The sequence below is a fragment of the Xiphophorus hellerii genome, chromosome 10, assembly GCF_003331165.1.
Source record: "Xiphophorus hellerii strain 12219 chromosome 10, Xiphophorus_hellerii-4.1, whole genome shotgun sequence".
In the NCBI taxonomy this organism is placed as follows: Eukaryota; Metazoa; Chordata; class Actinopteri; order Cyprinodontiformes; family Poeciliidae; genus Xiphophorus; species Xiphophorus hellerii.
In genome coordinates, this window is record NC_045681.1 from 20489792 (window position 1) to 20515632 (window position 25841).

Sequence of the window (25841 nt, forward strand, 5' to 3'; positions counted from 1 at the left end):
GCCTGGCTCTAATCCTCCTCTCCACTGTGGTTGCCTGGGCTCTCTGTATCTCCACCCAGCTCATTCATCCCTGCACTCCATGTCGCCCCGCCAACTCTTCCACAGGTCTCTGAGGTCTTGTTATGGATTCCGCGATGTTTCCCCCCTTTACAGATGGGTTCAAAAATTAGTCTCTCTGCGCTTAAAAAGGCCATGTTCCTCAATTCCCCCGTCATATTTAGCTGCCATTCCACCCTCTAATGCGCTTCTTCCTGAAGGACAAGGGAGATGGGAAACATGTCTGCCCATAATTATTTCCCCCTAAGAAATTCTCACACCTTTTAAATCCTTTATAATCCCTGGAATACTTTTCGCTCTTTCAGTCGCGTTACCTGTGATTTCTTAACATCGTCGGGATTACACATATGTCACTTAGTTTCCCTCTCTAAATAACCTCCAGAGGGGGCCGCCTAACCACACCGTGGAAGCGTAGAAGTGCAACACCGACTCGGAGCTGTGTGGCAGGCGTTAAGGGAGTACGAGCAAAGGATGATTAATAAGCAGTTCTAACAGCGGCATTCAGGCCGGCAGCCATCGGGTCTCTGGTGGGAGTTGTTGTTGTTCTTGTTATACAATATTCAACACACGAGGGAGGGCACCGGAAAATCCAAAACTGATTTATTTAAACCACTGTCACCAGTCGCAACTAAGCAATCCGTCCCTGCCTCGTCATCAGAAGACACAATGTCTGTCAAAAGTGTGCACACCCCTGTCGAAAAGCCAGGTTTTTGCAATAAAATTAGACCATGATGAATCACTTCGGTGGTATTTCTACCAGTACGGTCCTGTAGAATTTAACTGAAAGACAACAAAAAGCGATAAACTTTCCTGCATAAGCATGAATTCTCTTTAATACTTTAAAAATGAGACTGCCTGGTATGACTTCTTTTAATTTTCATCCTTTAGCTAAGACTATTGTTTTCAGAGAGGTGCAATATGTAACTTTTATGGAAAATATGTTTTTTTACATATATGCTAAAACTGTCACCATGTTGTGACAGTTTGTTACGAAACTGATAATCTGCGAAAGTATTGATCTCCTCCACTTCCTCTCTGAGCTACTATTGCTGTATTTTGCAAAGTAAGGGCATTTAGTGGTGTGACACTGGTACAGTCATACACCAAAAAGACAGGCAGCTGGGATTGTTCTTTCTACAAAGCATTAATTCAAAGCTGAATACAAAATATGTCACCATGGTAATTTTTGTTTTTAAAAACATTTTGGAGAAACATATAATTTTCCCTCCACTTCAATATTGCGCACTGTTTTTTTGTTGTTGTTGGTCTGTCATTAAAATAGCAAAAATCTGAGATGTTGTTGTTGTTGCTTCTAATGTGACAAAATGTGGAAAGGTTCAAGAGACATTGATATTTTTGCAATTTGTTAAATGTTATGTATTACCTTGCAGAAAAGATAGGGGAAGCACGCACACACACACACACACACACACCCACCAAAATAGCAGAAATTGGTAAGTGCTCGGATTTGGCTAATTGCTGGAAAGAAAGCATCTCTATTTGTTTTCCAACTCCCACCCTAGTGTAGTTTCGCCACCAGCACATTCAGCACAAACCTCGCCCCGTCTCTAATCATGATATATTTCTGCTTGATAGAAAAATTAACCACAATTTAATGCAGCAATTACAATCAGGCTCAATGTTTCAGCATGGCTGAGTGCTGTAATTGATTCAAACAAGCAAAAAAAATGCAGCAGATACTCAGAGTGCTTGTGAAATTAAATAGTAGATTAATCAAATAAAGTAAAGATTGCAGTGTGTGTGCTTAGACCAGCATGAGTTAATTTCTTAGCTCCCTATTCACCACAATTAGTTTGTGCCTGCTTAAAATAAGGGGAAACAGACGAGAGGTAATTACACATAAACTAGACATGTTCTCTGTTCATAGCTACCTAATGTTACGTGGAGCACAATCCCCTTGCGCCTTCTTTCTTCTGCAAATTCCATTTATCTCATTTAAACATCCCTAAATCTCTCATCCCATTCTTTGGCGCTTTAGCAATTCCCTCCCTAGACCCCAGCATACACTTTGTTTTATCCGCCTCCCATTCATCCCCCTATTACAGCAGTTAATTTTACGAATTACATAACAGGACACACATTTTGTTCTGCTGGTCTTAGTGTATGTGCTCACATAGTTTTTTTTTGGGGGGGGGGGTTTTGCCAAACAAAGGAATTAATTACAATATGTATTTAATAAGTCTACATGCCAAAAGTAAAAGGAGTGTGTTGAGGAAAACATTTACCAACATGTGTGTTTGCTTAAGTATAAACTACAATTGCTAACATGTCCCATTGTCATTTCTATAAAAATCGCATTGATCGTTTGCAAAAAACTTAAGTGAAAAAAACAATACAGCCATTGTCTTGTGATGCCCACTAACAGAGAAGGGCATGTTAGTTATCCTTTGTAACTATAGAAGTTACAAAGGATAACATAAGAACTTCAAATGAATAAACTACATGAAGTTGCATGTCAAGTTGTTGACATGCAATTTCAGCCCAGGGTTTCCCCCAGAGTAATATTGTCTAAGCCTGGTGGGCCACCAGCCTTTACCCCCGCCAGGCATTACTTCCCCTCACCCCCAACCAGGCTAAGTATAGTTTGCCTATTTTAAATAAGCTAGGTTGATAGTTGACGTATTGAACTGGGCTTGAGTTTCCAAACTATGAGGCTTGCTAGTGCATGTTAGAATTGTAACTTTTAACACAAAAACACGGTGGGCCGCTAATGGACGGCCCTAGCACCCCCTCCCACTGGGCTTAGCAGGTTTTGTGGGGGAAATCTTGTTAAAGCCTTTTAGCTTTCAAAATAAGATTGAGGCCTTTTTAAGAATTGCCTATATAGGGTTTTCCCTGCAGTGTATTACAGCTTGTGTGCCGCTGAATTTTTTAAACATTTAACTTTTTTTTTTTTACATGAAAATACAGTGGGCTGCTGGCAGACTGCCCTAGTGCTAAACAGTTTGGTTGGTTTTCCATTGCAATTGATTAACAGCTGTAGTGGGTGAAGTCAGCATATAGTTGGGCCCTTCCAAAAGTCAGCAAAGTATTGCAGCTTGATCTGTATGTGACACAAACACAATGGAACAATGAAGGACATGAAAGCTATGTTGAACATTTTGATCAGTCTTCTATTGCCCTTAAATACTTATTCAGTCGTTTTTGTGACTTTTTACAAATGATAGGTCGGCATTATTTTAAGGCAGTTGCTCTCGTGACGAAACCAGAGACTCCAGCACCAAGCAAATCACTGATCGACAGTCCACTGACGTTGCTTTTCAGGCCTCACTGCACACTTGAAACCCTAGTGAAGCAAGCTCTGAAAAAAAATGTCTTGCACCATGTAACTGTTACCAGTGCATAACCCTTGTACACATGGTAGTGGTGACATGTTGCTGTGGGAATGTGTTTCTTCAGCAAAGAAAAGAAATGTGAGTCAGAGTTAATGAGTAGATCAATGGGGGTAAAAGCAGAACAATCCAGTAAGACAACCTGTCAAAAGAGTTGAGACTGGGGTGGACAGATCGGAGTATCTCGCAGTGAAAGGCATTTCTACAAAACACATTGACTCATGAGGGATGACAACAAATCCCCCTCACGATCACTAGTTTGTGTTGGCTTAATACACATTTTAAATCCCAATAAAATACAATAAACCTGAGCTATTGTCTTTACCCTGCACAGTCTGAGTGAAGTGTGAGAATAAATGTGACTTGGCTTATTTTTAATATGTATGCAATAGTGTGTTATTGATAATTCGATAATTACCAATTATGTAAAGAGTGTTTTTGTTTAAAATGACAAACTCTACTTCTAAAGCAAATGAGCCGCAGGCAACAGCTTCCCCATGTTGCCAAGGGTTTCATGGGTAAATTGGCTACAGGTAATTTAATCTGTTGATGGGATCTGTGTTGTCAGCAGATGAGAACATGAATACCAAATAGAAATGATAAGCTTAGGCAATGTGCACCAGTGCGTAAGGGAAACAAGATTTTGATTTCAATTTTTTTACACAATTAATGAATTGTTCAATAACTGGAACTGCTATGTCCAGAATGCTCACTGACCATTTCTACATTATGTTCCTACATTCCCACTGCATCTCATGTTTTCAATTAAAAGTGGAGATAAATATTTAGAGAAAATGCTGACATTTTATATAATTTTATTGTATTATTTCAAAAGATTTAATATGAACCTGTTTGCATTGAGTGTCTTGATTCAAAGGAGTCAAGGTACACAATACCCTGTACAGAGTTCAGTGCAGAATGTTTGTGACCAAAGCTTATTTGTATCCACAGGCGACATGAATACGGAACGTTTATCCAACGTGTTTAAACGTCGTGGTGCGACGTGTTGAGGAATTAAGTAAATTTTTTGTGGTTATTCAGTGAAGAATCATAAAGACATTTAAAAGGCTAAAAAACTTGGATGAAAGACGTGGCAATCTCTGCGTGACCACTTTGTAAAAACAAAACGGAGGATGCAGGGACTAGGGCTGTGTTGATATTGATTCTACGATATTCTACAACTTTCTAAGAGAGTTTGATTAAAGCAGACTGAACAGGGGTTTTTAGTTGCTAAACCCTATTTAGCAACTAAATAGGGTTGCTATTTAGTCCACCTTACTACTCGCATAAATTGCAGACGTTAGTAGGATAGTGTAGCTGCAGGATCGTCAGCTGATGTAATCGGATGCTGTCCCATATACAAATTGCATATCCTCTACTGTGGCTTGTGGTTTGACCAGGCCTCTATGGTTAAGTCTCATTTTATGTCAAGGAATGCATCACAATGCCGACATTTATTCTTGTGGCAGTCAGCTGAATCGAATTTCTATCAATTGACTTTGAGATGCTTTAGCTATCCAAAGCATTTCCTCCACCTCTGTGCTCGCTACTGATTTGATGTTCTTAGGTTAGAGCGCCATCTGAGGATTGTCACCTAAAATATAATAAACTATACTGCATCATGCATCTAGCCCTGACTGAATGAGATGATCCTCAACATGCATCCTGCTCAATTATAGATCCATCTTGTTATCCATTTCAGTGTAGGTCTCTTGTCTCTCTGCAGTTATCTGGAATAGCCTGATGTTGCTGCTGCCACTGGCTGATACTGCACAGCTCATTTATATTTCAGATGGGCCTCTGTTGCCTGACGGTTTGTGTGTAAGGAGAAAGGAGGGAGAGAGATGGAGTGTGTTACTGGACAGCTCCTGCTTTAATTCATTGTTCTAGTTTTTTTGGGTGCTGGCTGATGGAGTTAGAACAATTCAGTGAGGCATGAAGCTGTGTGCGAGTATGTGCTTTTCTACTTCCCACAACAAACTATTTTCACCCCCCAATGGATTTTCTTATACTTGTTCCAGACATTTTCATCAGGTTCCAAGGACGTTGGAAGCATCATCAAATCTGCCAACCAATAAATCAAAGTTTATCATGAAGTGGTGAGACTTTTTTTTTTTTAATGGTTAGAGGTGAAAGCACTGAGAAATATGGTCCAGGATCACATAAACGGTTGGATGGTTGAGAGTTATTGAGCTCTTCACAAATAGTTGGGTGTCAGGACTGGCAGAAGAACTAGCACTCAAAGAAAAAACAAACAAATTTCAAAACCTTGAAGCTGCAGTTACAATTTAGACCTTCTACTGCAAGTCAACAAAAAGGCTTTTAGGTCAACTAATGCCTGCAAAGAGATACTTCTGAAGTCATTACAGGGAGCAGAGGGCTGGAGAGAGACTCAGGCTGACCTTTAAAGGGCGCCACTTACAACAGCCAGCACCCCAGGCACTGATCTAGGCCAGTTTCAGCCTCCATCTACGTGTTATGTGTCTGAAAAATGATAAGTATCTACTTCAAATCCACTATCGGCTGAATAAACTAAATCACCCCGAGCTATGTAGGGGTTGCTGCCAATACGGGGAGATGAGAACCCGCAGTACTGACAAGGGGACTGAATAGCAAGTATTTTCTTTAGCATTGGCTCCGAGTTTGAAAATAGTAGACCCAATTCAATATTCAATTCAATATTACTTTATTTATCCAGAAGTAAAACTAAGTACTATAACTCATCATCGAAGTGTCTTCAAAGAGATGATGGTGATGTGATGAGGAGCGAGCTACAGTAGGAAACAGTCTGATTGAAGACACTAGCTGCGTTTCCATTACAGCTAGTGGCAAATCTTTGTCAATATTTTACGATTGTTAAAAAAAACACAATTTCACACTTATTTTCCTTCACGCTGATTGGCTGTATCCTTGGATAAACGTTAGACTGTAGCTATTACCTTCAGTGGAGGTGCTAAGACAGTTTCCACTGTGCATAATAAGGCACAATTGGTGTTTGAACCATTAAAATAAGCAGATATGAATGTCTGGCGGTACATTTAGCTTTACTGTCTGCACAACACTATGGCCCTTGCCAAATGAAAACATATACTGACAATCATGTAATTATGTTCACAAACAAGTTCTATGGCTAAGATAAGACATTTTGAATTACTGGTACAGCGGTGGATGCAGTAGAGTTCTTGGTGTTTAAACAGACCCACCATACTGTGTGCCTAAGCTAACCAGGAAAGGGAAGACACACACAAATGAAATGTATCTAGGTTGTAAACCACTGCATGTTCTGGACAAAAGCTGAGTATTTACCTTAAACGGTAAAAAGAGGGAATTGACTGCTGCAAGAAGCCCCGAGGTGTCCGAAGCCTCCCTCTGACCGCAGATCACAATCTGAGGGAGAGGAAGAAAACACAAAAGACGACAATAAAAATGTGACACAAAGAAAAAACAATAAAATAATAAGATGGGAGAGGGCATGACTAGAGTGAAAGAAGACGCTTGAAAGGTGGCTTATAACAGGAAGGAAGAGGGAAAAGTGGTGGTGCAGGTCAGAATTTTATTTGTAGCACTAACAAGGGAGGCAGGTGGTTTCTCTGAAACTGCCTGAATCCTTTGCTCATTACCTTTCACCCAATCAACCTGAGACATCCCCTGCAGGTCATGCATGACGGACAAGAAGCGCCCCAACCCGGAGTCAGACCTCGTTATCTCCATCTGTGTTCTCCCATTCTTTTCACTCCAAAACCTTGTCCCGCCGCGTGACTGAGCAACGCCGTCCTGCTAGCGTCCCGGTTTCAGTGGTTTCAGGCTAAACTGAGGATGTTAATATTTCAACACTCGATTATATAACCCGACTTGAACAGCTCAAATAACCCAGTAAACGCACAAGAGGGGCAGTTATAACATGAGAAGAAAAAAAAATCCTTGCGTCCAGGGATGGAACGGGCGTCCTGGTGCGGGGGATTGTCCTCAGACAACCTGGTGAAGTTGAAATGAGGTGGAAAAAATGCGGTTCGCTTTTCCGGCTTTGTAAGTCACGCGAATGGGAAATTCCTAAACATCTGTTGAGTGTGGTATTTGCAAGAAAAGCAATTGCTCTTTCAGTTGTGTTTTCCTTCGAGGAACCGTCCAGGAGTTATGTCTGGTGGAAGAGGGGAAAGCTCTGAGGCCTGGTTTGAATCTTCCAGTCATGGCCACTCTAAATGAAGCAGAAGCTGTTTAAAACACTGGTAAAATCCCATATCTGTCATGATCGCACCTGTGCTGTAATTACCTTCTCTAAAACCTAAGATGGAAAGATCAATCTTGAGATTGAAATGTCAAAAACATGCAGATTTGAAACCGAAACCGGGTAAATTCTAAAGAAATAGTAGAGCAAACGCGCTTTGGTGAGGAAGTTCATTTCATACAATAAAAAAAAAAATGCATACAACAGGATACGAATCACAATCATTAACTAAAATAATACCTTCCTGCTTATTCACACTCCTTTCCTAATAGAACTTTCTCTTTTTTATTTTTTTTCAGTGATGCATTTCTTCTTTGCAGCGTTCCCGAACAGAAATGTTCCAGTGCAATCAATACGCAGACGCTCATTGTTTAAACAGCTTCTTCCTCTCGTGCTGCATAATGTTTTGTTCAGTTTTTGTTACTCGGTAAAAGCCGTGTCTATTATGCTTGCTCCATTTGTCATGCGAGCAGAAACACTGACTACTTTCAGTAGGCGGACATGAAAATGAGTTCCAGGGAACATTCAGGTAAACAAACCCGCTCCCCCCCCAGCTAAGCTGTCTTTCAGGCCTCACGACCGACAGATGAGAAACAGATGGGTTGGGTACTGCACAGTGGTCTATGATAACTACTCTGTCAATATTAACAATCTTGTATAGCGGGAATAGTTAAAGTGACCCAATAAAAGTCTCGATCTAATGAAGCAGCGTACCTGTTTAAGTGTGTAGTGCTGGGCCATGAGAGCCCGGACCATCTCAGGCAGAGCTATGGGAATACTGGTCAGCCGGTCGGAGAATGCTGCCAGCAGCTGCTGGGACTTCTGGAGCCACTCTTGTCTTCCAGTGTAGTGGTATAGTCGCAGCAGATTGGAAGCTGAGACGGAGTTAGCGCTGGGCTCTGCTCCATCCTGATCTGTGACACACAGGAAGGTTCAATAACTTCATAAGCCTTTAATAAGTATCGACCTCTGACCATTCCACATTGAACAAATTGTAGATATATAAACTGTAGAATCCTGGTTCCTCTCTTAGGTCATTGTCTCGTTTGTTCCCCCTACAGGTTTGCCATAGAATTTAGGTCATGGAAGAAGATTGATTTTTATGTCTAGTGAATGAACCCTTTCTGTATTGATCTGGCATATTGTTTGGATCACTGACCTACTGAAAGTCCCAATGAAAGTGATACAAGTTATTGATTAATCTAAAGTTGATCGATCCTACTGATCAATCCTATCGATCGACTAACCATCAATTAATAAAAACCAATGAGGTGGAAGATGGTGGTCAAAAAGTGCATGCATATTTCAACTACATGTTAAAACAACAGTGCTATCAAGTCCCCTGGCATGACAACTGCAGCGGATCTTGGCGGTGCCGTCTAAACGTGGAACCTTTTCTCCACCAACACTGGAAAATACGGTCTTGTGTAAATGTAGTTTGAAACTACCATACTGCAACTAATCTTGTATTGGGAATTCATATTCTGATGTGTTTTTTATTAGAGTTGTATATTTGATGAAACACTAGAAACCATTTCAGCTATTTGCTGCATAAAAAAAGAATGAAGTCCAACTGCCACGTATGGATTACGTGGCAGTTGGACACATAATCCAACGTGTCCGTTGGACACGTTATCCAGGACATTTTAAATGTCCTGGATAACCAAGAGCTTACACCAAACTTTGTGTCAACAGAATCCTTGATTACAGCTACAAAGATGACTGCTAAAAAGAGTCATCTTTGCCATCTTTGAAAATGTCAGCAAATTATTTTTGCTGACATTTTCTTTTGCCCTCTTAACAAGGTTTTCAGATAATCATTAAGACCTTAAAAAGGTGCGTTTTGTGTTCGATCCTCCCTCTAAAAACACACATTCACCCCAGAGCTATAAGGGGTTTTGATGTGCTCTGTGAAGTGATTCTTATCTTATACCAAGGTCTGGTTAGAGCTTGGGGACGATTTACAAATGACCTTTAACCTCTCAGCACATATGTATATCAAAATAATGCCTGCGTTTCTGAGTGCTTCAGAATCCAAAGCCATTTTTACGTCTGACTGCGTACCTTGGACGCAACCTAAAAATAGCAACAGTACCCCGACAGAATTATTCAGCTGAAGCCACATGAACGCAACTATATAACGCATATTCCATCGTTTTTGTGACAAGCATGAATTAAAAATCCCAAAGAGACACGTGCACACTGACGCATGAGAGACTTACAGAACGAGCGTGATTTCGCCCAGCTGTATGCTCTTTGAGAGCCCCCTGGTGGGGAAGACTTTATCAAACCTTCAAGTACACACACCAGGGTTTGGTAGGCGAGTATGTCGCTTTCCACATGTCACGTTTTCCTTCTCTTAAGGAGCTCCGTCGAAACGAGGTCGCAAACGCACACCGAGAGAGAGAGAGAGTTGTGGAGGGAATTGCTGCTGCCATCGACAAAGAATACAGTCGCTGAATAAAACACCGCCTACACTTTCATCAAGTTTTAAAGTCATAAAACAGATTTTTTTTTTTAACCTGGTGTACTCTAACTTGATGCGTCTGTAATATATTTCTTTCACCTGGGAGTACGTCTGAAAAGTGCAGCGCTGCCTCAGGAGACAGAAACAGTTTGCAGTCTCAGGAAACTCAGCTAACTGAAAATAAATTCAAAGAAAAGCAGGACAGACAGTGTGGATGACTTTAACCTTCCTCTTCCGACACAAACACACAGACATACACACACACGGGAGTCTGGCAAAGGCTGGGACACGTACAGAGGCATCGCCTTGGAGGTAATCTGTCTACAGCTGACAGGCTACGCTGCTGGGAAAGCCGTCCGACGCCGTGTCGCTAATGGCTTTCAACCCGATGCGGCGCAGACGCCGTAATGGCACCTTGAGTCCCCTCAGAAGGGAAACCACTCTCGTGTCAGCCCCAATAAAATACAAGTGGGGCACACTTTTACATATTTACATGCATTCATGTGTGACATATGTACTGCTTACCAGGAGGCGGGGGTCAGAAAAACTTGTAAGAGAAAGTTAATGGCAGCAATGACCTTCTCGAGACAGAGACACAGCTGGGTACAAACAGACTGGAAGGGGAGCACGCAAAGTTAATGGCAGCAAAGTGTTTATCAATGGCTTTGTATAGGAACGAGAGAGAGTTGTTTTAATTATCCAACGTCTGTACAGAGTGTGTGTGCTGCTTCTTTTGGTCATTTTCCATAAGACAGTGGAAAAAGTATAAATGTTGGTTGTACACTTGTATCGAAACTATAATTTCAATAAAATCTGCTTTTTTCTTCCTTTATTTTTCAAAAGGATAACTAAATGAAAAAAGAAAGACAGCAAAGCAAAACAAAAAATATTGGCCCAGGAGTATTTGCTTTCACTATGTGACAGGAAAAAAAAAAGTACGGTACACAAAGTCTGAGGCTGTTACGCCCAGATTGGATTATCTGGAAAGCTGTAAAGACAACATTTAAATAAAATCTGTCTAACATAATGTAAGCAAGAAAGATCTCAAAAAGCAACACATTGTGCCCCAATCTAAAAAAATGCAAGAACAGATGAGAAGTTAAAGGAGCAGTATTATGTGTTTTCCAGGGGCAGAATGCCACTTCATAGCACAATCATGTTACCTTCAGTTCATATAAAAATGCTGTATCAAATATCACTTAAAAGAAATTAGACTTCATAATTTAATGCATTAAAATTGGGTCTCTGTCTCTTTAAAAACTCCTGCTCTTTCTGAAACTCTGCCTTCAGGAAGTCATCACAACATGGCTGTAACCCTTTAACCACGTTTTTACCAGCGTTGCACTAAGTGAGCTCAACATATTCACAGTCTGCAGGGCTGAATTCAAACATCCCGCAACCACTTGACCACACATCTAAAGTGTGATGAAAAAAAGAAAAAGTAGGATCAACAACAAAACAAAACAAACCACACTGGAATTTCATCAGTGACTTCATAAGTGAAAGATGGCTAAACACAGAGGAACTAAGCCTGGAGTACGTCTGATGGAAAACACAAATTCAAAAGGAACACTCGAAGATGACAGACGGATTATCTTTGTTAATAACATGATCCTGGAAAAAGACACAACAAATATAGAAGCACCAAGTCAAGTGTATCTTAAAAAAAACAACAGAGAAAACAAAATTAATTCATCAATTTGAGACATTTTGAATGCAGATGATGACTAGATTAAAAACCAGAAGCTTGGACCCGACTGATCAAAGGTAAACAATAGCTTGCTAGCAGCTGAAGACAGGCTAGAGTGCACATCAAGGTTACGGCCATTTATCTTCATATCTGAGCTTTCACCTACTGGCACGCAACATTCAAAAGATACGTTCTTATTTGAAAGGCTGCAAAATCATGTGAAGAAAGCGGGGAGAGTCACAAATTAAGAGGGAAAAAATAAGGAGGTTAGTGAGAGACGACAGGAGCAGAGTCGGGAAGTCGATTTCAGACTCCCGCTGTACTTTGCGGCGCTGTTCCAATCTGTCAGAAGCAGATGGACTGGAGACGAGTTTGACAGCTCTGGTGATCAAAGCAACTCGAGAGGCAGGGCATCAATGTAGTAGGGGCTTTTTATGGCAGAGAGGTTCGCCGTGAGTGACTGACTGTTGCTAGTGTTCTTACGGCGGACGGAGGAGTTCAATAATCCTCCCATCTTTTATCCTTTATCAAGTCACCCATCAGTCCATCCATCTCCTGCTGGCAGCCTCTTTTCTTGAAGTGTAGCAAATGAGTGAAAGTGGCAGGGATATTACAGTAAAGCCTTCCAGATCCTCTGAGTTTGAAACAATCAATATGGCGTAGGGTAACAGCGGGGAAGCAACAGATTCGTGATGGACGAATAAATTAGTGAGTTTCTGACAAAAACAATCCGTCAAATTGTCTGTTGTTCCAATAATACAGACATCTGTTCATACCTCTGCTTTTCATCAGGGTTGTTTTAGCCAAACCGTTGTGATGCGCAGCCATCTGCAGTGCCTGTGCGGTTCAAATCTTGAATTTATTCAGTGTTCGGAGCTCTCCATCCCTCAGACTGGCCAAAAGCACAAAGGTCCACTGCAGCAGGAGTTCTAATCATCCACCTGTCCATCAATCCTTTCTTTATTTCACCCCTGAAGCTACAAACCAATACAGAAAACTGATGCAGGCAGAGTTTAAAGCACTCCTCATGAAACGTTAAAAACACATCGAGGTAAAAGACAAGCCCCGACACCATCAACGATGCTGGTTTATCTTTAACACAGATCTGCACCAAGCATTGTTACAGGGTTCATGCGAGTTTCACCAACTCAACTTCAAGCATTTTTAAGACCATAATGAATAAAATTCAAGACCTATCGGATGACAGAAGTGTACAAACGGTTGGCAACAGAAGTGAACCAGTGGCTAACATGAGCGTCATCCAGATAACTGCTGATAAATTTACACTTACCCTTAATAGACAAGAAAAAGCTAGCTAGATTTTCTCCACTGTTTGTTCTACGAGAGAATTAAATGTCAGTAAATTTTAAAATATGGTTAAATGCAGTTACTGTGTGCAGTTTAGTGACATTGATCATAGTTTTTCTTAAAGTATCTGGCATGCTGAAGAAGCCTTTTTAAACTCAGAATGTTTCTCTAGAGCAATATTTGTGTTTGTGGTGCTATGAATGCTGTGATATGCAGTTAGAGCCATACGGTTACCTAAAAAAATAATAGTTTTATTTATCATAACTTTTATACCACAAAATATTGTGGTAAAATTCTGTCCATATCTCTCACCTCTTCTACTCGTCAGAGAGTGTAAATCAAACATCTCAGCTCTTCGTAAAACTAAATAAAATAAAAAATTAGCAGCTCGTATGAAGATACATTTGGAAATCCTGGGTTTAAATAGGATTGCTCTTCAGTAAAAGAGTAAGTTTGACGTTTTGGTTCTCTCTGAACGTCAGCCACTTTTATTAAGGCAGACTTGTTCAACTGCTCGTTAACGCAAATAATGAGCGAGGCTACCACGCACCCTCCTTCAGTCGCAGCAGAACCGCGGCGTCACTGGGCTCGCTGCAGAAGTAACCTCCGCCCTGGTTGTCCCAGAACACCGCGTCCTGCCGGGCCTGCAGCTCCTCGGCCCACCGCAGCCACTCCGTCTGGAACGTGGCCTCGTACAGGTCCAGCAGGCCACAAACGACGAAGGCGTAGTCGTCCAGGAAGCCGCAGATAGGCGGGGATCTGGGCGACGAACAGAGGGAAAAGAAGAAATGAGGACATTAATCATTAAGTATTTATTGTTGGAGCAACGTGGAAAAGCACTGTGATGAGCTCCACTGGTGAACTAGTTCAGGATCTTGTTTTTTTTTTACACTTCATATTTTATACAGCAACTATCTGTGCAAACCAGAATAGAAATCCAGAAAAAAAACAACACATTCTCAGGTAGGGCGGAGAAAAAGATATACTTTTATATGTCTGCCACAGATATGATTTACAATATCTAAACAGACAGATCTGCAAATAGTAAGTACACCTCTAAATCAGAAGTTATACATACTCATCAAGGGCATGAATACCATTAAAATTTAAGATCTTTAATTATTTATATTTATTATTATTATATAATAATATATAATTATTATATGATATATCTATTATTTATAGACCTTTTTTGTCAAGAATGTAGTGATTATGCTCCTTTTTGGATAAGAATTATATGCACATGATTACATTTATTTTACATACATTTCCCCATTTGGTTAAACCTCTTAAGAAGTTGCACTTCATCCTCATGGTTGTTTTACGGCTGAATATTTGATTGTACTGCTTGGCGGTATTGGTACAATGTCTGTACCAATACCGCCAGTGGTACAATACCATTGTATTGTGCTTGGCGATATTGGTAGTTTTATTTATACAAAGACCCAATTTTTAAGTCAAGTCCACAAATTTTCAACAACGTCAAGGTTTTGGAAAGACCTATCCAGGAGCTAACTGTTGGTTTTAGGGATGCACAGTTTACAGTTTTCTGGCCAATTGGCAATCTTTGAAAAGCCCGACTTGGCGATTCCGATTTTGGCCGATAACGATTATTTTAGAATAGAATATATTTTATTGATCCCCAAAGGGAAATTGCTTATTTGTTGAAGTCTACTCCATCTTAGCTAATCAATACAAAGTTTGTAAAATATATATACTGTATATACCGAAGACTGATCATTTGAAAATGACTAGATATAAACAAAGAAATAAATAACAAGCAATCACATGCAATATATTAATCAATAAATAATCTATAAATGAGCGCAGAAAAAATTTTAATCAAATAGCACAGACTTTATTTATGACTGGCACTGTGACATAGTCGCTAAGACGGTAACAGTGGTGTGCTTACTGTTTATGGAGTGGGAGTTGATTTCATGGCCAATGGGAAGCTGGGCTTCATAGTGAACAGTGATGGTGTTTTTTCTATAATTTGTGGCAGGTTTAAGTCTTGGTAGTTCCCTGTACAAATCTATCGAGTTAATAGAACTTTCCCATTAATCTTCAAGCTTTGATGAATAGTAAATCTGAGCTTTACAAAATCAGAAATTCCATTCAGTCAAGAAAGACGTCTAAAAGCAAAGGGTACATCTCTGTTTCAAATTCTTTAGAGTCGTCAATCCCTTCTTCTCCATGTCTAAAACAACCTTGTATGGCTGATACCGATTCTGAAGTACTTTCTTCCTCACCGATAGTACTGCGTCACCACTTTTTATAAACTGTTATTCCATTGTTCCCCGTCCCTCCAGTTCTCACAACGCCCCCCATATGAGTGAGTGAAAGAGGACGGACTGTGACAGGAGGCCAGATAGTGCTGTGTCAGGCGAGGTTGATGGTGGAGAGGGTGAAAACCTAAAAGTGATTTGGAGGAGATGAAGTGCATTCTTGTGAGAGGTCATAAAGAGCCATGAAGTCACGCTGCAGTGAGACAAGAAATCGGTTGCGGCATCATTCGAGTTAAAAGGAGTCAGCAAGAATCAGGATGGGTATGACAAGGTCGCAAATGTTCAGGAGGGGGAACTGATATTCACAATTTCAAGCAGCTGTTGCAATATATAAATTAAAATACTTGAAACAAATTTGTTTGAATTAGCATCAGTGCTTTCGTAAAAATCACGCAGCTACTAGCAAAAGGTGGAAGCAACACTAGAAGTTGTTAACAAGAAGAAGATGGCCCGTAGTACATGCTGCAATGCTACAACCACAAGGTGGCAGCTCTGTGCATCAAGTGAGATGCTGTAAAAGTTTAAACAATTGGACCTGATTTTACTCAATCGCTTGCGTTTAGTCATGATGTAAGTAATGCGCCAGCTTCACCGTAAATGAAGCTATGCTATGAAGCTTACCAGAATTTGGGTGTGTTGTAAACAACTATACCCCAATGTGAAGAGAGAAATGTGGAGCTGAACAACGTCTTTGCTAGCAATAAAATGTCTTAAACCCTCCCACGGTCTTAAGAGCCAGGGTCCTTTGGACGGCGGGGTTGCACTGACAATACATGGGCTTTTACAAAAGTTTTTTAGTGTGGTTTATAGAGCTGACAGTTTGACTAGACAAAGACCGCCTCCTCCCTTCCCCACTGTCGGACCATGACACCTGCCGCACTCTTCCTGAGCGTCGCACTAAGATAGCGGGAGGGTTAAACATTCCTCTTGGTTCAATTTTAATTGCTCAATATTAAGAAGCGTGGCCAACATGAGCTGAACGACTTTGTTGACTTTTTCCGCTGTTGCTTCTAAACTTACAGGCAGGAATCCTTAAACTAGCACAGAACGTCATCGTTCACAACTTTTCCTTCTGTTTGCCGATTTGCCTGGTTGAAATTCTACCTTGAGGAAGAAATCTACCTCGACGGGAGAAATCGAATTGCGTAGGAAGGCAATTTCCGGGCTAATTGGGAACTAATTTATATTTAGCAAACCAGTTCCATATGACATTACTGGTAACAAAACAGCTCATTCCCAAAGTAAAACTACTCTCCACCTTCCTTCTGCTCCTTAAAGATGTAAATGCATTCAATTTTCGGTTGGCAGGAAGAAACCCCAGAAAATCCACAGCACCAACTCCACATCCTATTAACCCAGTTAGTCTCAGCCCCTACCATTCCTCCTGGTAAATGGGCTCGCGGCCCGTACCTGCCCTGGTACATATGGAAGCTGAACCAGGTCTGAGAAATGAGCCTCTGTAAGCACTTTCGAAGACGACACCATTCTGAACAGGACGGTAATGAATGAGACGGGCGCCGTGGAACAAGGCCAGGGCGGTTAGGCACAAAGTGTGCATTTGTTCATGTATGTGTTTCAAATTGATTATGTTCCATCGAGCAGGTTGTGGGACTGCTGGGACATTTTTCTGCTGATTCAATAGCATTTCACACTCACTCATTCACAGTAACTGGGACACAGTGGCTGGCCAACGGAACAAGGCCAACTGAAGTTGTTGTGCTGGATCAACAAGAGAGTCGGTATTTGACTAAGGGTGTGTTCTGAGACTTTAAAAATATTAAAATCTTAATACACTTGCTGAATGGTAGTAATTTAGCTAGTTAAAATTAAGAGTAAAAAGAAAAACTCTCGTCTCAGCCATGAGAAATTCAGTCTGCAACATCAGTTATTCAATAGGCCTTGAAAATGAAATTAAAACAAGGCCAATCATGATAAAATATGCAGCCTGATAGACGCTAGAAGAAAAATGCAATAACCAAGCTATTGGATAAAAACAGCGTTACAATAACCAAGTTGCATGGGACCAGGACGGCTGAAAACTTATTTACCCAGCTATTATGGTTGCCTGTTTTCATGTAAACAACCATGAACATTTTATAGGTTTCTACAGTTTTAATACAAAAAACATCTTTTGATGGAATACTTAAATATTTTTATGAAAAGGTGAAACGTGCTTTTTATTATTTATTATTCTATTATATTTAAGACCAAACACACAAGTAAAAGTCTGCATAAAATGGCCTCAAAAGGCAAAATTAAGTGAGCATATTTTAGCTCAAACAACAAAAAGATTTTAGTGACAGTACAAATATATTTATACAGATACAGGGATGTTGTGTTTTTGACTAAATAGTGTAAAACAAGTTTAACACTGGTAGACAGAGGTAGGATTTACTTGCGTGTAATTGCTGATATGCATCTGCAATGTAGGGTGGGCTCTATTTACTAATTTGGTATTTTTATTAAAACTTTACCTATGCATGCCTCACTATTTGTATTTTTATTTGTGAAAGAGTTTAAAAATCATGGCTTTTTATTCCCCCTGCCATTTCGCAATCATTTGATCTTTTGTGGTGGTCCATCACATAAAATCCAATTCTGTGGTCACAAAAATCAAGCAATTTAGGGATTTTTTTTAAAGAAAAGTTATGTCTAAATCCAATCTGTCTGCTTGTAATTTTTTCCAAATCTCTTTTTTTCTATATGTAGACTTTGGACGGGGTTTATTGAGGAAAAAACTACAAAATTTGTTGAAAAAATATTTCTCAAGGAGCACCACAAAATCAGTGATTTTAATTACAAAAAAAGAAATCATAAAAATTGAAGGGATTGCCTGATAAAATATGTGATAAAGTTTAAGCGGTATGAGTGCTTCACAAAGTACTGTATCTTACATCTGTTCCAGCTCCATCTGGTCTCCGCGGTAACAAGATCGGAGCATGTTCTGCTGATCGGGGTCCCACAGGTGCACCTTCAGGAAGTTTCCCGCTTGCACCGCTCTCTCCAGCAGCATCTCGTTCCCCAGCACGGCTCCAACCCGAGCGAAGGCGGACAGCATCAGGCCTGCAATGGAGGAAGGGGTAATAATGATGCTCGCGGTGGTGATTAGCTCCAAAATAACTCCATCTCATGTTAAAACATCACGTTCCCTTGCCAAGGTGCCAAAGTGTAGCCCGCGCCAAAATTCCCAGCGCAGTTATTTCTGCCCCCCAAACCTCTATTTCTCTCTTTGAAGTTTCCCCACGTTCTCTCATCCTTCACTACATCCTTCCCTTCCTCCCTCGGTCCGTCCGTCCCTCCACACCTCTTTCATGTAGAGTATCAAAGCCAATGGCGCACAGCCCGGTCTTCAAAGTGCGGCGGTGGCGGACAGGTGATTAATGGAGGAGTTTGTTCATTAGAGAGGAGAAGAGGCTCGGGACTAATTGGAAAGTTCTCGGGATGGCAGGGCCTCATTACCTCGCTAACATACCGTCAGGAGACATCCGGTGAAGGAACCCAACTTGTGGGTGAGCATGACTGTTTGTTTATGCGTGTGCTTAGTAATTAACTGCATTTTTATAGATGATGGGCAAAACAATGGAAAGGATCGTTAAAATTAGCGCCACGTTAATGTGGAAAAACAAAAGTTTTATTAATTGATACGCTTTTTTCCTATCCTTGAAAAACTTTATCATAGTTTGTCTCATCACAACTGCAAACCTCAGTGCATATCACTAGCTTGTCATCTGATGTGGGTTACAGTCCAAAATGGAAACCGTACAAGACACGGCTTTCCACTATTGATCCTTCACTGAATGGACAATCCCCACTGTTAAGCATGATGGTTTGACTGCAGTCTTTGCAAGTTGATGTCAATGGATGTTTTCCATCCAGTCTTTGGGTTGGGTAGTTTTACAAATAGATTAGGCAAAAACGTACCCCAAAGTTCATATCCCAAAAGGCTAACAGTTGCAACTGCAGCAAAAGGAGCTCCAACAAAATGTTGAGTCAGTGGAAGAGGAAACTTAAGTTTCCACAAATTTCAGATTTTATTTAAGAATAACTGGAAAAAAAGTTGAAAAGATTGCTTCCACTTCACACTTAGGCACCGCTTTGTGCTGATAACATGAAATCCTAATAAAATACATTAAAGGTTTTGGTTGTTATATGACAATCAGTAAAAAAAAAAAAAGAAAGAAGGTATTGAAATCTGAGATCTGCTGCTTTTACTTTTCGCTGCCTTGTCAGACTTGGGCTTTACCATTCCAGGAAGCCAGTATCTTGGTGTCCAGGTGGGGTCTCGGGCGAATCTGCCTCACCTCTGCCATTCTGCCTCTGGCTGAGGTCATGAGTTCGTTGAATTTCTCAAACGTGATGCCAAAGTGAGCAGCTGTTAGCTCCGCTGAATAACGGACGATCAGCACATTTTTCCCCTGCAGCTCCCCGTGTGGATCCTGGCAATAGAGAGCATAACGTCTTCACCAACACTGACCCTCAACGTCTGTGACAGTCGCCATGTCGACGAGCGGAAACCGTCAAAAGCAGATATGGCCGTAATGTTAAAATAATACAATCAGACCTGCTCGGCTGCAACGTTGCCTTGCTCCTTGACTCCGTAGTGGTGCATAAAGACGTCTGCGAGCGTGGCGGCTCCAACCGCGCCCTCTACCACATCAGGCAGGAGCTCCCGCACTTCTGAGGCTGTCCACACACAGAAGGCTCCCTCTCGCTTCTCTAGCCCCCCTGATGCTGGGACGGAGTCAGCATCTTCTGCACTGTAAAAGCCTCCAGACTGGAAAACAGCGCAAACAGTGCTAATTTATTAACACGATTGGTAAAGGTGTGGTAAAAGGATCTAAAATAAATAAATCCATTAAAAATTTATGAGGAATCAACCATGACAGAAATTTTCTGGGGACATAAATTTTCACATAAAAAACAGTTACGACAAAATACCTGGAAAAACGGTTCTAGAAACTTCTACTTAGCGACCGTTGGCACAATAAACAGTGGCAAGTGTTATTAAAGTGAGAGTTGGGTCTTTCATCAAAATAGTGATCCAAAATATTAAACCAAATCAACTCATGACAATTAAATACTAATACTGATAACCACTAATACTGCAACCAGGGATTTTGATCAAAATAATTATTTCCTAGCAGATGTTTTTCCCCACTGAATAAGTGTTATAAAATTAAAGACGAGATATTTTAAAAATTCAGTCAGATATTGGGGGGGGGGGGAAACCCTACATTTTAAGATTTAACAATTCTTACAAATTTTTACCAAAGGGGACAATAAATGTTGCCAGCAACATAAATAAATAACAACAATTACAGGATTTTTAAGAAATAAATATGCAGATGTAAGTTATTTCTGCAGCTGTACCTCCTTCCCTCCTATAAAATATTTCCAAAAACAATTTCTCAATAATTGTTTATATTTCTGTTATTTTTTTTGTCAATGCATAGACCAATACTTTCAGGAGTTCCCTCAAGGTGAGTTCTTAGCCCACTGCTGTTTAACTTTCTTTGTTTTAGGTCAAATACAACATTTTGCAAAAGTATTCTCATGTCATGCACTTTGCTAATTAGGTGACTTCTGAATGTAATTTTATTAGTAAAACCTTTTCAAACTAAGAACCACTTCCTGATTGTCTCTCACATAAAATCCCAGAAGAATACAAAATGATTTGCAGTTGCATTTGGAAATGTCCCAGGGGTGAGAATACTTTTCCAATATTTTATGTCTGACCGCCGATTAAACAATGCTCTTAATCTAAGCCTAAGAAAGCATTAACATTACCGCCTTATTTGACGGTACTTTAGAAAGACCTACAAAGCCATGTAAGCTCTCTGGTTGTAATGTAATGTAACAGTTAGCAGAGCTCAGGGACTCTGCCTCCCTAAAGGAAGCGACACAGTAAGTCACACAAAAAAGTGGAGAGAGTCTACAGAAAATTATCCTGGGCATGGAACTTCATTAGATTATAATTACTTCATAAATCTAAAAAAATTCAACAATAAAAGTATGGTTTTAATTGTATGCTCTGTTCACTACTGTCCCCTCATTAATCAAAGAGGAGAAAGGCTGACCTGTACAGGAGAGCGAGGCTTTAACAGGATTTGTCAGCAATGTTCCACCCAGGGCCCCAAGGGACGTACGAACATACTAGCAGTACTCAGGAGCAACTAAGACAGTTTTCACACAGAAGACAGCAGCAGCCGAGCTGTCGATGATTCACCTTGTCACTCAGGTCCCTGGAGACGTACAACAGTATGTCCTTAGCCACGTCTGCGTAGAACTGCTCACCTGATACCTGGAAAAGAATGGAAAACACCTGCATGAGGACTATGATTCAACCAGAGCTCGACCCCCTAACGGTATCGTCTTGTGATTTATCAACAGGATGTTCCCAGCAGAACCTTACAAGAGCACTCAGGCTACTTGTATATCATCATTAAACACAGCAAGTATATGTGGCTGTATTTCAGCTCGTGTCTGTTGGTCTTTGTTATTTAGTTTGAGTCTACACACCAAAAAATAAACAGGTCAGTGCAGCAGACTCTGAGGAAGATACGACAAACTCTGAGACTCGGATTCAACTAGTTTTTACCTAATCCTAAACAAAACACAACAAAACCCCATCAATTGTGAAATGGTAAAGGCTCACCCAAGTCTCACACTCAGGGTTTTCGTCTGGCTCAGTAAAGTGCCGGTGAATAACTTCTTTACTGTCCTCAACATTCTATCTGCTGTAATTCACTGACCTTTTCTCTAGATCTGTGATGTTTGTCACACAAAGACACTGTTGGGAAGAAGGCATAGCAGAGACTGTACTTCCTACTACAACGAAAAAGTACCTTGGTACAGTGTAATTTAAGGTACAGTCTACGACGCCGCCATCCTGGACACAAACTGTTTGGGTTTTTACATTCAAGACAATGCTACAGAGCATCATTTGCAAAATCAAGAAAGTTTCATCTCCCATGTTGCTTCTCTGATGAACACAATTGACACCTTACAGAAAGACTAGTCAGCTACTTTACTGTGAAAAAGAAATACACATACTGGCACCATTCTATAATATATGTTGCACAAAATATGAGTGTAAGTACTGTACATATACACTTTGTTTTTATCTCCTCTAATGAAGTTTACATTTAGTGTCTATAAAGTGTGAGCATGTGAAGCTGAAGTCAAAATCTTTGTTTGTAAGCACAAACTCGGCCAATAAAGCTGATTCTGAAGAGAAATCCAAACCTGAAAAGCGGTTATGTAAGCCACAGCCAGCTGAGCCTGGTCATACAGCATCTTCTCAAAGTGAGGAACGTGCCACGAAGAGTCCGTGGAGTAACGATGAAAACCCTGGAAAAACAGCCGCAAGAATGAGGTCGTTTCCAGTAAAACTGTTAGAAAAGACATACAGCCAACACCAATGCTGTATGACTAAGAAAATGAAGCTCTAACTGTCTCATTGGGCTTTTAAACTGTGGTGAGATAAACTAATATTTATCTCACCACAACACACACTGAGGAGAAGGGGAAGGAAAGTTTTAAAAAAAATACATCTACAGTAAACTCTTGGTTGGAGAACCACAGCACAGAGTGGCATCTTAGGGTCATTGACCCTTTTAGAAGTTAGGTTTTACAGCAACTGATTTACAGACTGATGTTATACAGAAGACACAATATTTGCATGATAAATTTGCAAACATTTATGCATGAATAATTTCCTACGTTCCCAGCATGGATATGAACCTGTGCAATGTGGTCGTGGATGCCTCCCAGTGCCATCATTCGGAGTGTGTGCAAGGCCATCTGGAGTGCCTCGAACCCCTCTGAGGTGGAGCAATTCACGGACCAATAAGACATGAGGAACATCAGATTCACTGTAGAGGGACAGAAAGACCAGCTCACATGAGTTCTCATCCAGCTGGTATACATCTGTGAAGCAGATCTGAACTATGGTGCAAACAGAACAGAGGATGGGAAGAGCTACCATTTTCTTTAGTCATTTAAGCTAAACCATCAACCATCAGGACAAACGGAAACTAGAACGTTGCAGATGAGCACTCTGGCTCCAGGTGAGTCTACCTGGTGAGGGGAACTTTGGAGCATCTTTAAAGCCTCCGTACTCTTCCTCATAGGAGTGGGCCAGCTGCTGGAAGCAGCGATTAGCAACGTCTGGGGCCAAGGGAGGGCTTTCTCCTGGGTTCGCAGTGATGGTTGTGCCTTTCTTTAGAGCGTCGATTATCCTCTCACCATTGGACTCTAAAGTCGCTCGGTTGTTCTGCCACTGCAGAGACGAAGCACTTTTCAGAGTCTCTAAATGAACACATTGCAACGTGACGTCACGCATGCAAGATCTTGCCCCAGCTCCCTGCTGGAGGGCAATAACTGCTCAATAACAATGACTGCAATTGGTTTTAGCTGTCAAATTGTCAACGTAACGTACTAAATCTTAAATGTAAGCATGATGCATCAAAGAAAAAGGGATGTTGTGCTTAGCTACTAATTGCCAACACTATGACATCTAGATGAGGTACAAGAGAATCACAATTCACAGGTCAGAAAAAAGTTCTAATTTAAAAACAAAAAAATAGCGATGGTGAGGGAAGTAGGCCAGTTACACTAGCTTGACTTTGACAACCTTAACATATAGATAGAAGAGTGGTTGAGTTATTCTTCAACGGTTTTTCTGCGTTATTTTCCTTTTGTTGCAGCGCACGTCACTGAATTAATAGCACCTTCATCTCCAGGTTTCATTTTGTTAATGGAACTGTTCTACCACAGCTGCGCAGCTATAGATGGCATGTAAAAGAGTAGTCTTTTTGCCCTCCAGCGTTGTGCACATGCACAAAATATCTGGATGCAAACAATGACGTGCAACATGTCTACAAATAGCGGTGCACCGATTGTCTTCTGGCCCATCACCGATCTTTGAAGAGCCTGACCTGTTGATTCTGACTTTGGCTGATATTGATTTTTTTTTCTGAAAAGTCCCTGGATATAGAGACAGAGTTGCCAAGTTAACAACAATGGAGTGACTATTGTTAACCGCACGCATGCAGACGTGAGTTGGTGGGCTGGTCTGCCTGCTCACAGCAGAGGGAAAGCGGACAGCGGCAGATTTTCAGACATTTGCAGAGGCAGATAAGACCTGTTTGTCATACAAGTGTGGGCTGTTCTCCCAAAATTCTGACCTATTGGTGCACGCCTAATATTTAATATTTACTTCTTAATATTTTCAGTTTAATTATCGAGTGTTTCTACAAAGTGCTGTCACCTGTTCAATGATTCTTATCAGAACTGTCTTGAAGCCTGGTCTTCTTCCTTGGTCCCTCGGGGGGAAGTAAGTACCTCCGATAAAAGGTCGAAGGTTGGGAGTTAGCCACACACTCATGGGCCAGCCTCCACCACCACTTGTTGCCTGACACGAAAATAAACAAATAAAACAACCAAATGCAAAAAACAACCTTTGTTGAGAAAAAAAGTCTAACAAGAAACACACAAACCTGCACAAAGGTCATGTAGACCTTGTCCACGTCGGGTCTCTCTTCTCTGTCCAGTTTGATGCAGACAAAGTTGTCACTGAGGATTTTTCCAATCTCCTCATCTTTGAAAGACTCTCTCTCCATAACGTGACACCAATGGCACGTTGAATAGCCCACTGGTGGTTGGAGACGATCGTAGAGAATCAGTAGGCATAACTATAGCAAATGCAGAGTGCTGAGAAAAGATTTCAATGTAAATCTTTTGATAAGTGGTGTGAAGGTTATATTGTCTTAATCTTACAAAATCAGAGCGTGGCAGCTACTTTGAATAATTAATTGAGCTTACTGTTCAGTTTGATAACTGGGAACAATTGTATGTATGATTAAGTTGAAATCAGTTGAAATTTGTTGTGAATTGGCACTATGTAGATGAAATTGCATTGAATTAAAGCCTTTCTTTATGATATTTCATGAAGGATCCCAATTGATATATTTTTTTCTTTTGAGATTCTCTGTTTTGAACTGACTGAAACGCAACAAAATCCAATCATCTGGTCTTAAGTAATAATAATAATAATAATAATAATGTTGAATTGAACGTCTTACCTGATAAGAAGATGGGTTTGTCTTCCCTTTTTGCCTTTTCAAATGCCTCATGTCCCCATGGATACCTGCAAAAACAAACAAACAAAATCACATTTCAACATACCAATTTATTAAGATGAATAAATGTCAGGTTTAAAAGGCCTCACCAGTCGACGGGGTTGTGTGCATGTTGTAACAGGTATGGCGACCGCTCATTGGCCAACCTGTTTGTGTGTTTGGGATGAGTGGACGGTGGATGGTTACTCCCTGATGCCATGCTCAGGAACACAGACGGACTGTACACACAGCAAAAATACAGCCACTACAACAACCAGTACTTTTATCTTTATTTCAATATACAAACTTGGTACTACTGTGTATTACTTTGA

At 40.7% G+C, this 25841-nt stretch overlaps 1 protein-coding gene across 2 annotated transcripts in view; it reads right to left on the reverse strand.

Annotated features, from left to right (window-relative positions):
- spata20 (spermatogenesis associated 20) overlaps positions 1–25841 on the reverse strand; it is a 40711-nt gene that overhangs the window by 12134 nt on the left and 2736 nt on the right. The window contains exons 2-15 of one of the 2 annotated variants that reach the window (XM_032573633.1): positions 25620–25748; positions 25474–25538; positions 24889–25043; positions 24660–24803; positions 23468–23669; positions 23132–23262; positions 22634–22738; positions 21615–21689; positions 19950–20162; positions 19632–19824; positions 18283–18451; positions 13651–13859; positions 8350–8549; positions 6717–6797 (exon numbers count right to left, since the gene is read on the reverse strand). In XM_032573633.1, coding sequence (XP_032429524.1) covers positions 6717–6797; positions 8350–8549; positions 13651–13859; positions 18283–18451; positions 19632–19824; positions 19950–20162; positions 21615–21689; positions 22634–22738; positions 23132–23262; positions 23468–23669; positions 24660–24803; positions 24889–25043; positions 25474–25538; positions 25620–25748 — 2071 coding nt within the window. Of the gene's footprint in view, positions 1–6716; positions 6798–8349; positions 8550–13650; positions 13860–18282; positions 18452–19631; positions 19825–19949; positions 20163–21614; positions 21690–22633; positions 22739–23131; positions 23263–23467; positions 23670–24659; positions 24804–24888; positions 25103–25473; positions 25539–25619; positions 25749–25841 lie in introns of those variants that run through there. The other variant, XM_032573634.1, reaches the window with a different exon arrangement.